This window comes from Corvus kubaryi, unplaced genomic scaffold, assembly GCF_017639235.1.
Source record: "Corvus kubaryi isolate FWS band 111438036 unplaced genomic scaffold, C.kubaryi_AGA036_p1.0 split2-37374, whole genome shotgun sequence".
NCBI classification, from domain to species: Eukaryota; Metazoa; Chordata; class Aves; order Passeriformes; family Corvidae; genus Corvus; species Corvus kubaryi.
In genome coordinates, this window is record NW_024582082.1 from 633,018 (window position 1) to 646,882 (window position 13,865).

Genomic DNA, 13,865 nt, shown 5'->3' on the forward strand with positions numbered 1-13,865 from the left:
AACGGTGGTTACATTCATCAGCATGAAGTTCACTTCCCTTCTGCATCTCTAAAAGACAAGTATCATGACACTCTTATTTTGTACACACACGACTGGTTTGTCTCCAGTTATGTGACTAGATAGCAGTGCTTTATTCACACCTGGGGGACTCCACATCCAGCATCTGTCCTAACCACAGCAGTCCCAACTACTTCACTGACACCATACACATCACTCTATTGGTAGAGCACAAAAAAATGATGCTTCGAGGCAAACTGTTACATGGTTATATTTATTGCATTGCAGTCCTAGCAATTTTAAATATAAACATTTATATCTGGAAAGCAGAATATTGCAAATTCAGTATTACCCAGTATGTTCATAGCAGCATCAGCTTCCTAAGACACAAAATATTTAGGAAGACAGAGAGGAATTACAAACGAGTTACACCCCCATTTATCACCATCTGATCCAAACACGAAACTGCAGCTGTGAAACAGATATTGAAGTCACCAAATGTGACCTTGAAGACATCAGTGATGTCAAGACTGAAGAGTGTTTTTGTACCTGATTCCCCACACAGTTTTTGTGTGACAAGGTGAGGTTAACTAACAGTCACAAGCCTGGAGAGGGCAGAGGGTTGATATATCTGCATTACCTGACAGAGAGACTTTTAATAACAACACTTGGCACTTTTATAGCATTTACCACTTCCCCAGATCCTTGCAAGACAGGCAAGGAGTGCTCTTGAATGTATTTCAGCTGTGGAGCATCAGGGCAAGGGATGGAAGCGACTTGCCAAGGCCATTCAGTGAGCAAGAGGCAGCAAAGAGAGCAGAATTTGTCAGCCCCTGACTTCCAGCCCCAAGTCAGTCTGGTGGCTCATGCTGCTCCTCTGTGGTTCCCTAAGGAAGTTTTACAGGTGACTGATTGGTTAACAAGTCCCAGTCCATGCAACTACAGTGGGTGTGTGCACCACTTGAAAAGAGGTCAACCCATCTACTCCCCTTGTAATGCCCACTTTAGTTCTAGGGAGACCAAATATTTCTCTCATCTTGTCCTCTCAGAATAATGTCTCAGCTGAAGACACCTTTACACAGTTGCACTTTGCTCTGAAGCAGTGGAAATCAGAAGCAATCACTTTAGGAGCAGCTTTCCTTTCTTTCTTGAGGGGGAGCACTGATCTTTAGAGAGGAAAAAAGGATGGATATGTTTTCGCACAAACTGATCAAACTACTTTTCATTCTAAATGAATACAAGACTGACTGAAAGTCTCAGGTGTACTAATTCTTTTTCAATAAAGTCATCCAAGTGTGCACCACAAAGCTAGAAGCCAGTAAGATAGTTACCCTGAAATATCAGAAGGCGTTTTCCTTCCCTGACAGGCCTTCACTTCCACCAGCTAAGAGCAAGAGCAGTTAACAGTGACATCTAAAAGGACTTGTAAACATCATGAGGCAAAGCATCTCTGCTATTTCCCCAGTAAAGTAGTCCTTTCTCCTGCACCCCCAGGAAGCCAACAAGGAAAACCAAGCCTCCATCCCGGCCTCAAAATGGCAAATTTGCTTAGTTCCTTCTTCCACTGGCTTTCCTCTGCAAAATGTTAGAGGCGGACTCAAATCTGTCAGTCATTATGGGTGGAGCCTGGCAGAGATTCCAGGGCCAGTTCAGGTGCTGTGAAGGGCTCGAAGCATAAGGGAGGCTGCACTCAAGAGCTGGGTCTGCATCCTCCCCTTCATCTACAGAGCTCAACTGCCCAGTGCTGGCTGGATTGTGCCCAAGGACACAGCTTAGAAAGCCCCTTCCCATGTCAAGGAGTTATCACCACCTGCATAATTCCTCTCCCCTCCTTTTTTGCCATATCCCATTTAACCCTAGTCTCTGCCAGTGTGAAGCCATTTCCCCTTGTCCTGTCACTCCAGGCCCTTGTAAATAGTCTCTATCTGTCTTTCTTGTAATCTCCCTTTTACTTGGTACTCGGAGGCTGCAACTGGGTCACCCCAAAGCTTCTCTTTTCCAGGCTGAACAATCCCAACTCTCTCAGCCTTTCCAGATTTGCAATACTTTAATTACTATCAGAATCTCACAAATTCTATAAAAACTTACTTTTCCAATACTATTTCTAGTCAGCAGCAGCCTTTCCTAATGTTCTAACAGACTGTCTCAGGATTCCTAGGAGTACAAACTTGAAACTTTTTAAGCCAATGTCAAGAAGCGAAAGCATGAACTGAAGTCGTTCTGGGCTGCAGATGCTGCAGACCTTAGCATTTATATTTTACACTCAGCAGTGCAGGCAGGAGAGAAAACATCCTCATATTAATTGGCAGTATTTGCAGTTATGCTCTGAGGCAGACACTGGCATGTACCTGAGCAGCTTCTCAGGCAAGAGCTGGCCTGGCTGAGGGAATCACTGCATCTCCTCTGAAAAGGTGCAGGACTCTGCCTTCCAATTTTATCCAGTGGCAGAGCTTGCAGTGTTGAGTTGGTGGTTATAACTCTGATCTGTTTAATCAAAGACAGGAAGTTTACCTGGAGATAAACATCTTCATGAACTCAGTGTTTTCAGTCCGCTGTCCCTGCTCCATTCTCCTTCAAGATTCTGGATGAAATCATTTCCACCTGTCTCATTTAGGTTAGTGCCAGTAAGAAACAGGGTGAGTGTGGGCAGCATGTTGGACAGAATGTCAAGTTCAATAAGAATTAGACATCTTTTTTTCTCTGCCTCTTTTTATCCTGCACACTCTTCACCCAGCGATTCACAGGTGCAAGTGGGTGACTGCAACAGCAAACTAGGAAAACCTAGTACTTTGTGAAGGAAAATAAATAAAAAAAATATTTTTTAAGTTTCAAAAAATCGGTTTACTCCAAAAAGTAATATTATCAAAGATAAATAATTCTTCTGACCAAATAATTACAAAAATCAAAGAGAACGGTATGAAAATCACGAATAGCCAAAGGCTCTCTAGACTCAAAACTGGGCAGGGTAACATGCCTTATGGAAGGGTAAAACCCAGTGGGCAGTCAGGCTTGTTCCTGCTGTGACACTGCCCTGCGGAGGGAATGCTGCAAAGGAAACAATGAATCCAAACACTGAAGGATAAGAAGCAGATGGAAGACAGCACTCAATGATTAATTCAGTAATCACCTGGGGGAGGACATGCTAAGTACCTCACTCTAGGTCAGAAAAAAACCTTCCAGGCAATTAATAAGCTGGACAAGTCAGTTGAGAGAAGGAACTAAACCCCCATTTTTTTACAAGCTCCTTTTTTTCCCTTTGGCCTTACCTTTTCTACTACCACAGCCTAAGAAATGTTTGATAAAAATGAAGCGCATGTGTAAAAACATTTCCTAAGACCTAATCCCAGAAATTAGAAATTATTTTAAAACTTTCTCAAATTATCCCAATGCTTCTTCGAAGTTATTGCAGAAAACTGCTCCCTGTAGTAACTGGGTACCTCACCCCAAACACACTTTAAGAACCACTGCTGAGCATCAGGCTGAGCAAAGTCCTAGAAATACAGGAGAGGTGGCAACCCGTGGATCCTTTCCAGGGACTTCTTCATATCTGCCCAAAGCTTTTCCACTCTCACCTTGCTCTCTGTTTCTTACTTTTCATTGATTTGCACAAAGACTTTGGTGTGTCTGTGCTCACAGCATCACTGCAGCAAGAGAGGAAGGGCTGGGAGCAAAAAAATATTTGAACAAAAATTTTATCTTGAGTTTGGAAAACAATAGAAAGAAACAACCAGAAACAATTTTTAAAAAACCAAACAAACCAAAGCTCATTTGTTTCCAAAGGTTGTTTTCTTTTTCTTTTTTTTTTTAAACAGATTTAGGAGAGTATTTCAGTGAGGTAGAAGAATTCCTTTCAGAACATGACATTCAATTTTATTTAAAGAGAAACATTATCTGAAGTATTGAACATGCAAGTGAAACCACACCTACAGGATCACTTGCTTCATCACAATCATGATGCTTGAAATAGACAAAATACATAAGATAGCATTTTAATAATGCATTTTTAAAAGATACAGTGCCAGAAAAGGTGGGAAAAGGAAGACATTTGGCAGATCTGAAGTTGTAGAAGAGGAAGCAGCAGTATTTAGGAAGCAGCTTGGAAATAATGAGAAAGGCGGACAGGAAAATAGGAAACAAATGAAGAACCAACAAATAATTCCTTAAATCTAAACTGGAAGAGAGAAGTTTAACCAACTTCACAGATGAGAGGAGGAACATTTTAATAATGAGGTAGTGCAAAAAAAGTAGATAAACTATAATCCTTAACCAGGTTTGCTCACCAAGGTGATGATTCTGGAAGAACAGGTCAGGGATGATATAAAAATCAAGGCACCAACTCAAGTCTAAGCACCAGCCTTTTTTGCAAAATGTTAACAAAGAAACTCCTTGATGTAAAGCAACAAACATCTGTAAGGTTTCAGGGAAAAATCTCTTATGAAAGGAAACACTGAGACTTCCAGCAGCAACTGAGAACTTGAGGAAGTGTCAGTCAACAAGGAAAGGCAGCAGTACCACAAAAATATTCACAGTAGTTGTATCTTAGTTAATGCACAAGGCAACATAAACTAGGCAGACAAACAGAATTAAGAATATGAGGTGAAGAAAAGCAAGAATTCAATGAGATGTCATTGTGTGTCAGCCTTTGGTCAAATATGAAGGAAAGAGGAGAGCTCAAAACCAGTGGCCTTTGGTACTAGTGGAAAAGGCAGAGAGGAGTGATGCCAAGCAGCTGAAATGAAAACAAAGCTGCGAGAAAACAGAGGGGAAAATCCTCACAAACAAAACATAAGGAAGAAAATATTCACTTGCAATAAAAGCTGCTGGGAAGTCAGGACCAAAGATAAACAGCTTGTTTCTAGCTTCACATATTTCTAGTAATTTGTGAGGGTTCTGGTTAGTACACAGAAAGCCAACCAGGAGAGGGTGCAGAAAGCCAGGGCAACAAGAACAGTCTTTTTAAACCAGAGTTTAGAATGTCCTGAGGAGACAAAGTACTGACAGGAGAAAGGGAAAAAAAAGAAAAAAAAGGGAGAAACTGCAGAGTCCATGAACACAAACAGTCAAGAAGGGAGGGGAAACAAGAATCTCCATGAGAAGAGTCTTTTCAGTGCCTAGTCTCAGTTCACAGAGGGATGGGATTACAGCAGTAAAGCAGTATTTCATAAGAAGCTGTAGAGAGTATTTATTTTTTTTTTCTTTTCTTTTTTACCCTTGATGAAACTATTTTGCCTCAACAGTACTTTTTATTCTGTCCCAGGCTGAACTTGGCTTTGAGCTCAGCAGCTGAGCTCATCAAGCCCCATGTCATGTGAAATGTTGACATAAGTTTCAGGCTCCCCCAGAGGCAAACAGCTGCTTTGTGTGTCCAGAATGCCTGCTAAATGATTTCTGTGATTTGCTCAAACACCACACATACCCCTAACGACCAAGCAAGCAGAATGCTGCATCTGCAGCAACAGAAATCCATGTCACCCACAGTACAGCCACTCAGTTTGAGAACTCAGGACATCTATATGCAATGTAAGTCCTGCTATGAAGCAATTTCCCAACTTCAGCTTAAACACACAGAGCTGCTGCAAAGCACAAGGCAGTTGAGATGAATACAGAATAGCAGCATGAGATCTCCTTTGACAACAAAGGGAAGAGACTACATAATGGAACAGTTACATTTACCCTCAAACTTCTGCACGTGGATTATTTGGAAAGCAGTTTATACCTACAGAACCCTGGCCTGATCTACAATAATTTAACAGCCTTGCTAAAATGAAACACTGATGAGTTGAGTCTGACTTCTATACTTCAAAACCTTTTCAGGCACTCTTCAAAGCTCAACTGGAGTTAGATGATGCATCCCTCACATGGACAGGAAAGACCCATGAAGATTCCTGCTCCATAAGAACGGCTGGAGACACAGCAGCTCTGGTTTCAACAGAGGGAGCCAGAAGGGCGTTTAAGTACAGGACGGGTGTGCTCAGCACAAACACACCTGAGAACAAACCAATCTTTGCCAGCTTCATTGTTACAATAAGTAGCAAATGGGTGAAATACAAAAGGATAGGTTTCCATCTGCATCCACAGCATTCACAGGTAAACTCCAAATAGGGAGGTCTCTGGATCAGCTACATCATCTGCTTGCTGGTGAGGCAGGACCAAAGTACAGCATTACAAAGAGAGCCTAAGCTTTGATGCTGGAAACAAGTTACAGTCCTGCCATCACTCACATTAAAAGAGCAGTTTACAATTAAGAGGTTTCCTATCTCACAGAGCATTACAGAGCTAACTATAGCAGAGGCCTGTAGCCAACAGCAGGATGTGACTCCTGTTTTATAAACTATTTCAAAATGACTGTCAGAATTACGTTTGGAAGATAGGACATCCATGTAACAGCAGCAGATAAAGTTGATTTCCTTAGCAATTTCCTCTTGATATTACTCAGAATGTGCAAAAGAGCATTTCTGATTTATTGCAGGTGCAGATCCTGTCCTCAAATGTGTGCCTCAAGTAGCTCCTGTAACAGAGTACACCGAAATTCTCTTCCAACCCTCTCTATTTAGCTTCTTTTTAAGAAACAGTGGGATCTGTTTCTTAACTCCCTCATACCACAGAAACAACTGCATTGCTGACCTTCGCCTGAGACCCCCAACTGGGATCTAAGGAGGCTGCTTTGGCATCAAGCCCAGGATGCTCAAGTTACAATTCTTTCCCCTGCCTTGTTGTGGCAATGGGAAACCAGCCATGGTACCATCCTACTCAATGACAACTCTAAATAACAATGGGAGCTGCAGCAGCAAGTCATGCTATCAAATAAATATGCTGACAAAGGCTCAGCCAAGTCAATGTGCTAAATGGACAAGCAAGACATTCTCTCCTCGAATAAAGATCTGGTTTATGTGGCGTGTGAACACCTGCTGATAATCCACCTTGGGCCGCCTTCTCCTCCGGGACTGGCTCCTTGCTCGGGCCCCACCAGCACTGGCCCCCTCTGTGTGGGCAGTCCTGCTGCCCACATCAGCTTCACTTCTGTCACCTGAGGTCTTCTTTTCTCCAGCTCTGACCGAGTGTTTCTGCCTCTCACGCTCCTCTTCTGCTCTCCCTCGTCCTGATCCAGCTTTCGAACTCAGCGTCTGAGAGTCATTTGTCAGGGCCAGCTCCTCTGAGACAGTCTTTGAGTCAGCTCCCTTTTTCCCCGAGGATTCCTGCAGCTTGAGTCTGTCAAACAGCTGTAAAAGGACATTTGTATCTATGACCACACTTGTAAAACAAGAGAGGCCACTTGTTCCACCCTTCTACATTGCATTTTCATCTACAATCCCAAATCAGAGCTCACAAGACACAGTGACAGATCTCCACCAGCAATAAAGACCATGCTTTCTTACCAAACAGTGACAGGTGAATGGGTCTCTTGCATGGTTGTGATTGTCTTAATGCGAGCACCAAGGAATTTAATTTGGGGAGCAAGAGTGTTACGTGGTAGCCTTTAACTTTGGTCAGGAGCAACAGATACACCAAGTTGCTCCTACAGCTCACTTTTTCCCATGCTCTTTTAATGTTGTCAGACAGTTTTAGAGAGATTTCTATCCTTGTGTCACGAATCCCTAAGATAAGGGGCCTCCAAAGGGTGCATACTGAAAAACTGAGGGATCTTTTGTGTTCCCTAAAACAAATTAAAAGATGACATGTGGGTATTCTGGGAGGTGAGCAGACCACAAACAACAGAAAAATAATAAAAGCTACAGCAGCAGACCCAAAGCACTGTATGAACTCATTAATCTAAGAATACATGGTGGTGAAACTGGAAAAGAAATTGCTTTTACTCTGGCAGCAGACAAGCTTTTACAAAATAATGACAAATGAGATTTTTGGTTAGCCTCTCTCTTCCCACCAACAGGATGGAAAGCCAACCCCTGTGAGAGTGAGCTAAAGGAACAAAGACAACTTGATTATTTTTAACTAATCTTTAAAAAAATGAAGGGTGGGATCTATCAGAAAACAGATTTAAATGGCAGGAATTTGAAAGCAAACTCCTGACAATGGAACAGTTTAAATGTTTTTGTGATGCTTCTCTGATGTTCAAAAGGCCCAGAGCTGTTGCCATTCAATGGGCACATCCCTGTCACATTTTTTTTCCCTTCATTGTCCATAAGTTCATCTATCATCTCTTCAGTTGTCAACGTGGTAAACAACTCTATTTGCAGCTGGATCCTAGAGAGTGGAGAGCTTTGGAGATCTTGGGCTTCACAGTACCCAGAATGGAAGCTCAAGTGGCCAAAGAGCTGTGTTGTTTCTCTGGCTGCAGACACAGGCTTGTGTCATTAGGAACATCAGTACCAGCGGGATGCTCTGCCATATCCCCTGGCAGGACAAATGTGGACCTGATCAGTCACAGGTGCAAAAAACACACAGAACAAATACATCAAAACCCACAGAGTGAGCTTCTAGAAGCTCAGCACATTACATTAAGCAGTGGCAGCAACTCTGATCTGATTCTAAAGTGGAGCTTTAGTAACACTGAACTACTAAAATACTTTCAGAAAGGTCAGAAAACGTTTTGGGTATTTCTTTTCTCAGTTCAAGTTATTTTAGAGTCTTCTGTAATAAAAGGAGGTAAAATATTTCAGATGCAAACATGGCTTCCCAATCAATGCTCCCCTTTCACACTTTGAAAAAGGAGATCCTAGTAAGAAAGAAAACAGGAGATGTCACCTACTCGGGTCAGTGAGAGCTGAGGCTCTGCATAGAAGGCTTTTCCCATTACTGGTTTCCTGTAAGTCTCATCCACATCTGTCAGGGCCTAGAAAAAGATAAAAGAAACAGAAAGATCAAACTTAAAATAAAACATGAAGCAGCTTTGGACCAGGTTTGTGTCAAAGCATTATGAAATTATATTCTGAGAGAAAATCCATCCCAGGAACAGGCTGTGCTTTGGAGCTGGTTTGTTAATCATCTAAATTGTACTGAGGTATAAAAGCAGCAGAAAAGTTCATTCTGCATTACTTGCAAAATCTCTGTGATCCTTGCCTGCAAAATCCTTCCTCCCTCCCCATTTCCAAACTTTTCACACCTCCAGGCTCACAAATATTTAATAGCTGCTCTTCCATCTACTGTCTTTAAGATCTTCACAAGGTAGAACACAGGGAAAAGCTTTTGTAACTGACAGCTCAGTGATGTTAGTGAAAGAAAACAGAAAAGCACCTACCACTACAGAAAGACTGGGTTTTGCAGAGAAAGCTTTGGAAGCTTCTGATATTCTTCATATTCCACCTTCCTGTGTTCTTATGCAAAACCTCTGAAGGTGCTGCAAACTGTTCAAAGCTTCTCTCTCACCTAAAACCTCTCTAAGATGGTTTGGCACCTCCCAGATGTACCAGTCCAACACCAAGCACCACTTACATCTCAAACCCAGCACTCAGTGCCAGAGCAAATAAGTTTGTGAACCACAAAAGCACATTAACCTTCTCCATATGTTATTTGCTTAAACCTGTTGCAAATTTCAAGTTTTCAATATAACAGTTACAAATCAAGGGCTGGAATAATAATTACCATATTCCAAAATTTGTCAAATGCAACCAAAAACCCTGTGCAGACTCCACGAAGCCCTTTGAAAGTGCGGATGTGAACATTGATTCTGACACCATCTCGGACACAGCGATGAAGTTCCCCCAGTGGGCTGCCTTCATGGACTAGAACAGAAAGAGAACATCATCAGTCTTCAACCAAACATACAGAATCATAGAACAGAATCATAGAATGACTTGGGTTAGAAAGGATCTTAAAGATCATCTTGTTACAATCCCCTGCCATGGGTAGGGACACCTTCCACTATCCCAGGTTGCTCAAAGCCCTTTCTGACCTGACCCTGGACACATCCAGGGATGGGGCAGCCACAGCTTCCCTGGGCACCCTGCGCCAGGGCCTCACCACCCTCACAGCCAAGAATTTCTCTCTAATATCTACCTAAACCTCCTCTTTTTCAGTCTGAAGCTATTCCCGCTTTTCCTGTCACTACATACTCTAGTAAGAACTCTCTCCTCAGTATCTATCTATCTAAAAGACATGTAGAAATCCACTCCATGTACAAGTATTGGCAGACCTTGGCACAACACTTGTGTTCATAACAATAGCAAAGAGAAGCCCCAAGCACTGTAACACACTGTGGTTGCCATTACCAGACCACCAAAACTCTTCTTACAGTGGGGACAGCCAAGACTTCAAAAATATGAAGGTTTTGCTTTACATAGCCCACAGCCAAATCAGCCTTAGCTGAAAATCTTTTTGCTACATTTCAAAAACATGCCAAGTAATCCTAACTGTAAATAAAAGTGGTTGAGAGGGAACAGAAAGCTCATGGGGGCAGAGTTAGCTCCACAGAAACGACAAATGCCTGGTTAAGGCCACCTCAGATTAGTTACGAGCTGTGAACAAAGAATCATAGCAGATGTGTTCCTTTTCTTTACAAGAGGATTTCTGAAACAATGAATGATTCAAAATCCTTCAATTTACTAAACTGGACCAGTTTAAACTGATGAAAATGTATTGTTTCAGCTAAGATTTCAGCAGCCAGCTGAACATCCTTCAAAGTCATACAAGTCTTTGGCAAAGAAATAAAATGATTCTAAGGAGCAGCCAGCAATTAAACCATGCTAAACCCCAGGACAATAATGCTTTTAACCAGGGCAAAAAGAGTTCAATAAAACATACAGCTTGCCTGGCTCACACAAGCCTTGTCTGTACACTAGAGATCACTGCAAGTGTAATTCATCTAGAGGGGTAGATATTATTTACAACTTCCACCCATGCCTTGGTACCCGTTTGCTTGTGCAAACACAGCCCCAGGACTGCTGTACAATTCCTACTAAGAGTCAGGGAAAAGACTTGGTCTAAAATCTCACACATTTCTTCATATTAATAAAATATGTGAGACAGAGATGATCTCTCACCTTGTGCCTTAGGGACTATGGATTCAAGACTTGATTTGCACACCAGAAAATGCTCCCTGTGAGTGCAAAGTGACTGTGTAAAACAGCTGATCTGCAGGACTCGGCTGCAGGGTAATTCATGGCCACAGCAGGGAAATCTAAATCAGTTTCCTCTGAATTAACCTAATCATATTTATTTTTTGAGATCCATTGTCTTCCTGCCAGCCCTCTCCAGCTGAATAACTGGAGGAAATTGGTTTCACACAGAGCAGAAGCTGTCTCAGCACCTCCCAGCCTTGCTTAGGGGGCCTTTCCATGAGTCTCTGTGTCTCCTTCAGCTGAACTGATAACAAACTTATGTTCGGGATTGACAGATCCATCACAGGAACTACAGATGACACCATCACAATATCAAATGGATGTTTTCAATCAGAAAACAGTATTTTTTCTAACCAACCCTGAGAATTTACATAATAATATAAAATCGAGGGTTTATTTTTTTACATTTCGAATTCTAATATTCCTTTTAAGTAGGGACATTATCTGCAACTTCTTACAAAATTCCACATACAACCCCTCTTTCCCACTACACCTCTGCCTCTCAGCACCCAGGAAAACACTACACAGCTCTACCAAATCTACACTCTGCCCACTTTTCCTTGCATGTGCTCCTCCATGGCAAACCTCCAGCTTCACCTGAGCAAAAGGGCAGAATGCATCATCCAAAAACCCTTCAACAACCTGACATTCTCGCAAAAAACAAAACCAGCAACGCAAGGCATTTATTTTTGGAACACACCTCCTCCGCAAGCACCAAGGGCTGTAATGAGCAGGCTCTGCACACAGCTGAATCTGCCTGTGCCTTCTGTGTTGTTAAGTACCAGCATTAACAATTTTTCAATAGACAGGGAAAAAAGTTACCTAGTTGGTACTCAAAATGCAACCCCTATTTGTATAAAATAAGCACATGCTTAATACCAAAACTCTGAAAAATGACCCAAAAACTACCGTAAGCAGAGGGCAAGTACCCCAAAAGGGTGAAAATAAAGATCCAAACTCTAGTTAAGTTCTTGTCCTCAGGGCAGACTCTATTAAGAGGCAAGATTAGAAAAACCACAAGAGAAAAGTCAGAACAGTTGAAATAACCTAGAACACTGTCAAACACCTTCCCACCTGCCCTGCACATGAGTTCCCTGCCCCTTGGTAAACTCAAAGAAATGATAAATCGCTCCTCCTGAACAGATCCAACACAGTCCAAGCTCCAAACACAGACCCACCTGTGCTGCAGACACCCCCCATTTACAGGGAAAGCACACAATTTTGGCTATAAATCACTCTTGAAACACCCCAGGCTGCTGAATAGCACTTTCTGTATCAGTTGTGCAAGTCTTCTTTGAGGTCCAGATATGGATGTGTGGATATTAAGTATGTGTTCTTAATGGTTCTTAATTTTTACAGGGTTGGGTTTTTTTAAATTTTCATCACAACCGCAGGCTGAAATGGTTTATATTAAAATCTGAAATCAGTATTTAAGATTAATCAGAATTTAAGTTTTCTGGAAATCCTGTGCAAACAGAACCTCTACATTTGTGCAGAGCCCTAAGTGTGACACTTAAGATCACGCAGTATCTATAGCAATGAACACACTGTGTTTTAGTGCCTAAGCAAGAAAAAGGTTTTGCCTTGGGCATTCAGAATTGGACATTTTGGGCCTTGCCTTTTTAGAAACAAAAAATTAAGGCGATGGTGAAAAGATAGTTGGATTCCAAAAAGAACCCCAGTATTTTCAATTAAGTACACTAAAGTTACATCTCACCTAACAGCAATGCCATTTGATTCTTGGTGTGGGGGCACAAGTAGCACCTCTTCATGTTTAGGAGATATTTATCCTGACTGCACGAATTGATTTTTACAAGAAATTTGTATCATCATCACAACTGATGAATTTAGCTATATCACAGCTATCTCACACCTCAACCCACTGTTCTGCCATCATGTTATCAGAAATGTCAGTATTTCTGCCTGCAGGATGTTTGGGTAGCAACAAGTAACAGCAGTGTGTTACAGACTCACCCGTGGTTATGATTTAACTACACCCTGGGCTGACTCAAATACCAGTCTTGGTTTAAAATAGTACTTTTGAGAACACAGCAGTGTCTCATCCCTTTTCTCCTTAAAACCAAGAGAATGTATGTAATTAACCAATTAACAGAGCAGGACATCACCACAACAAAGTCAGTGTCATCTCTGTGTGAGCAGCTCTGTGAAATGCTGTTCCTCATTCCTGCACACCATTTCAGAGAATCACGGAATGGTGTGGGTTGGGAGGAACCTTAAAGCCCATCTCGTTCTCATCACCCTGCCATGTGCAGGGACACCTTCCACTAAACCAGGCTGCTCCAAGCCCCGTCCAACCTGGCCTTGGACACTCCAGGGATGGGGCAGCCACAGCTGCTCTGGGCAACCTGTGCCAGTGCCTCTGCATCCAAGTGTCAAACCCCATCAAACCAAATCATTCCCCTCACACCACCCACCGCACCCCACTGTCACCTAATCCCTTCCGCCAGCCATCGCTCCCTTCTCACCCACAAACTCCATCCCCACACTACGCCGGGCCCAGCCGCAACCCTCGACTCACCTCAGCATGACCCCGGTCCCGGCCCGGCCCTCACACCCTCCGCCTCCCCCTCAGCCCTGGCTCCCCGCGCCCGCCCAGCCCCGGGGCCGCGCTGCCCGCGCCCTTACGGGGCATCCTGGTGAGGACATTGCGCGGTGCCCGTCGCCGCCGCCGCGTCGCCGTTCCGCCTTCAGCCGCCTCCTGCTCGGGGCCCGCGTTGACCATGAGGCTGCGGAGGCGCTGGATGCGCTCGGGGTCGGCGGCGGGCGGGCCCCGGCGGGACGCGCGGCTGGCGGGGGCACCGCGGCAGGCGGGGGCGGCGCGGCGGCCGCGCG

General features: G+C 43.2%; 1 protein-coding gene across 1 annotated transcript; it reads right to left on the minus strand.

The window, feature by feature from the left end:
- Positions 1 to 252: 252 nt before the first annotated feature.
- LOC121658133 (U7 snRNA-associated Sm-like protein LSm11) lies at positions 253 to 13,854 on the minus strand (the record flags this gene model as incomplete). The annotated part of the gene is made up of 4 exons (XM_042014645.1): positions 253 to 7,217; positions 8,705 to 8,788; positions 9,538 to 9,677; positions 13,659 to 13,854. Coding segments are annotated over 4 exons (807 nt in total), but the record flags the coding sequence as incomplete, so codon positions are not given.
- Between the last annotated feature and the right edge of the window lie 11 nt (positions 13,855 to 13,865).